At 46.0% G+C, this 2,783-nt stretch overlaps 1 protein-coding gene across 1 annotated transcript in view; it reads right to left on the bottom strand.

Moving 5' to 3' along the window:
* LOC145108425 (protein JINGUBANG-like) overlaps nucleotides 1–1,524 on the bottom strand; it is a 1,604-nt gene extending 80 nt beyond the window's left edge. Inside the window, exon 1 of the mRNA XM_079045449.1 lies at nucleotides 1–1,524. This exon is cut by the window's left edge and continues 80 nt beyond it. Coding sequence (XP_078901575.1) covers nucleotides 156–1,367 — 1,212 coding nt within the window. The 5' untranslated portion in view covers nucleotides 1,368–1,524 and the 3' untranslated portion in view covers nucleotides 1–155.
* Nucleotides 1,525–2,783: the final 1,259 nt, after the last annotated feature.

Here is a 2,783-nt window from a genome sequence, read left to right as displayed (position 1 = left end):
ACCCCTATTAAACATAAAATTAATCTAGGCCCCACATCTGAAAACCGATCCCCACCGTTCAAATAAAGTGGGAATTATATAAACCAATCAAAAGCAACCAATCTCATCGGGACCCACAACTTATAAACCCTCCGTCAAAAGCTCGCCGGCGATATCTAATCCCAGGAACCTTTCCCATTCTGCGTCGCCGCCGGCGATTGCTCCGACACGCTCCATACTTTCACCGATTTGTCCAAACTACCACTATACACCACCCATTTCCCATAGGCGGCGCTCGACTCCGCCTCCCTCTCCACCGCCACACATTTCACCGGTCCGGTGTGCCCCGTCAGAACCGACAAACATGTGTGTTGGGCCACCTCCCTCCGCCACACGCATATCGTTTTATCAGCTGATCCACTAAACACCAAGTTCCCGACAACCGCAAGGCAAAGAACCGCTAATTTATGCCCCTTAAGAACGCCGCCATGTGAAAACTGGTTTTCTTTCTCCCAGAAGTTCACCACCCCGTCCGACGACCCGCAGTAGACGACGGAACCCGGTTTTGACCAAGCCAACGCATTCACCGCACACTCTTGTTCCAATAGCGTCTTCACGTACATATGCTTCATGTTCTTCCCCTTCCCTTCTCGCTTCCACACCTTCACCGACCCCTCCGCCGATCCGGTGAACACCAGGCTGTCGACGGTGGAAACGACGGAGTTCACAGCGTCTTCGTGCGCCTTCACAGACTCTAGACATTTTGAATTTGACATTTTCCATACCTTAAAAGTTCTGTCCCATGAACCTGAATAAAGCAAGCCTTCTTCTTCGTTGATGCTGAGGCAGGAAATGGCGTCGCAGTGTTTGATCCAGAGCGCCGTACGATTGCGTTTTACCTCAACGTAATTCTTGGACTTCATCGAGCTCTTCAGAATGTCGAAGAATTTCGGAAAAGTTCCAATGCGTTTATGAGTTTTTTGGTCTTTGCTGTTGGATTTCCAAACTCGAACCTTTCCGTCTTGATGTCCGGTGAAAATCTTGTCGCCGGATATAATGATAGCCTTCACGAGACCACTGTTGGATTTGAATGTGGTGAACAACTTCATGTTCTTCCAAACATGGATATTCTTGCTGTCCGATCCGGTGTAAAGGAGGCCGCCGGTGGCGGCAAGGGAGTAAATGTGGCCTTCCTCCCGGACCAGAGAGCCGATGAGGCCATATTCGGGACTTGAAGTGGACGAAGAAGGAGATGGTTGAAAAGGACGGGTCTGATTCCATGGTGACATCATCATCGGAGAACCCTCACCGCTCATACGGTTGGATTCGTCGTCGACGTTGGAGTAGTCATCGTCGGCGGTGGAGAAGTTTGATCGATCAGAATGCATTGTTTTTTTTATCTCCAAATTGTGTTAGTTTTTATGATGATATGTGTTTTCGTGTTCAATAATCATATAATAATGGATCAAGATTGTTGGAATTGAAATCGAATTAATGGAAATCGATGCAGGAATTAGAATCGGAGAAGATGAACATGGTTTGGGGAGAAAGTGAGAAATGATTGTTGGTGAGAGGTATAAATGGAAGAGTTTGAAGAAGGAAATGATGACACGTGTGCGGGTGGTAAGAAAAAATTTCGTTGGTTACTTTTGGCTCCCATTTCTTCCATCAAAATATGCTCACTCCTTAGTCCTTACCAACTAAGACTACAATGCATACATGCATTTCACCGTATTACAGTTTCACGTTTAATGCCACGATCCCAAATTTTTTAATACCACGTTATTTTCTTCCTCAATCCTAAAAATAATCTTGAGCTCCAATCCCAAAATCTGAGCCTCCTGGGTTAGCAACTGAATCTGGATAGAATCCAGGTGATCGAAAATAATATATATGTCCTCATCTAGATTTCGGTCATCTTCTAAGCTTTGGACCGTGTTAAATAGACCATTGGTGTTCCCTTTAATAATCCTTAGTTCATCATTGACAGTGCGGATCTGTTGGGCGTGTCGAGCGATGCGAACAACTAGGGTAGGTATAGCATGATTAGAAGATGTCTCGAGGGGAGGAATAGGTGGTGGAGCCTGTGATGACTCCCCAAACTCAAACTAAAATGGTATCACGTCCTCGACTTTCCATTCTTATAGTTGAGTTATCCGGGATGAGGACCTCTTTGGGGCTACTGGAGATGTGGTTGTGGAGTGCTTCGCTTCAGACTGCGAAGAGATATGGTTTTTAGTGGAGTGCTATGCATGTGTGGGCCACCAGGGAAAAGTCGAAATAACTTGCCTAACGATGGTGGTAATGGAGCCTCTTCCTTAGTGATGGGCTCTGACTCCTCTTCTTCTGGTTCTTCCTCAGAATACCTCCTCCTCAGTCTGCCAATCGTCATTCTTTGCGTGCTCGTCGTCATCCTCAACCTCCTCGTTCTCGTAACCAGAGTAATCGACCTCCTCCTCAGCGAGTTCTATCTCCTCTTCAACAGGGTCATCCCCTTCGGAAGACTCAGAAGGGTCTTCGGAGGGCTAACATAATGGCTCCATTGGCTCCTCAAATGACTCTGAGGGATCGTCCTCATGGTATGGCTCCTTGTCGGATGTCACACCCCGGACCAGAACGGCGGAAACATCCGGAGGCGGGTGACGTCATTGTGTAGTATCATAACAATTGAATATAAATGAAACATAGCAAATCCAAACATCATACATTGAGATAACAAACTTACATAGTTTTACATCTTGTTTATGTTCTTGAATTACACAAAAGAGACAACATTGAGTACATTTCAAACTACATCAAAATAA

Source organism: Lactuca virosa, chromosome 4 (assembly GCF_052849685.1).
Source record: "Lactuca virosa cultivar CGN04683 chromosome 4, Lactuca_virosa_CGN04683_v6, whole genome shotgun sequence".
NCBI classification, from domain to species: Eukaryota; Viridiplantae; Streptophyta; class Magnoliopsida; order Asterales; family Asteraceae; genus Lactuca; species Lactuca virosa.
Note: the sequence above shows the minus strand (reverse complement) of the source record. Positions and strands in the feature narration are given on the sequence as shown.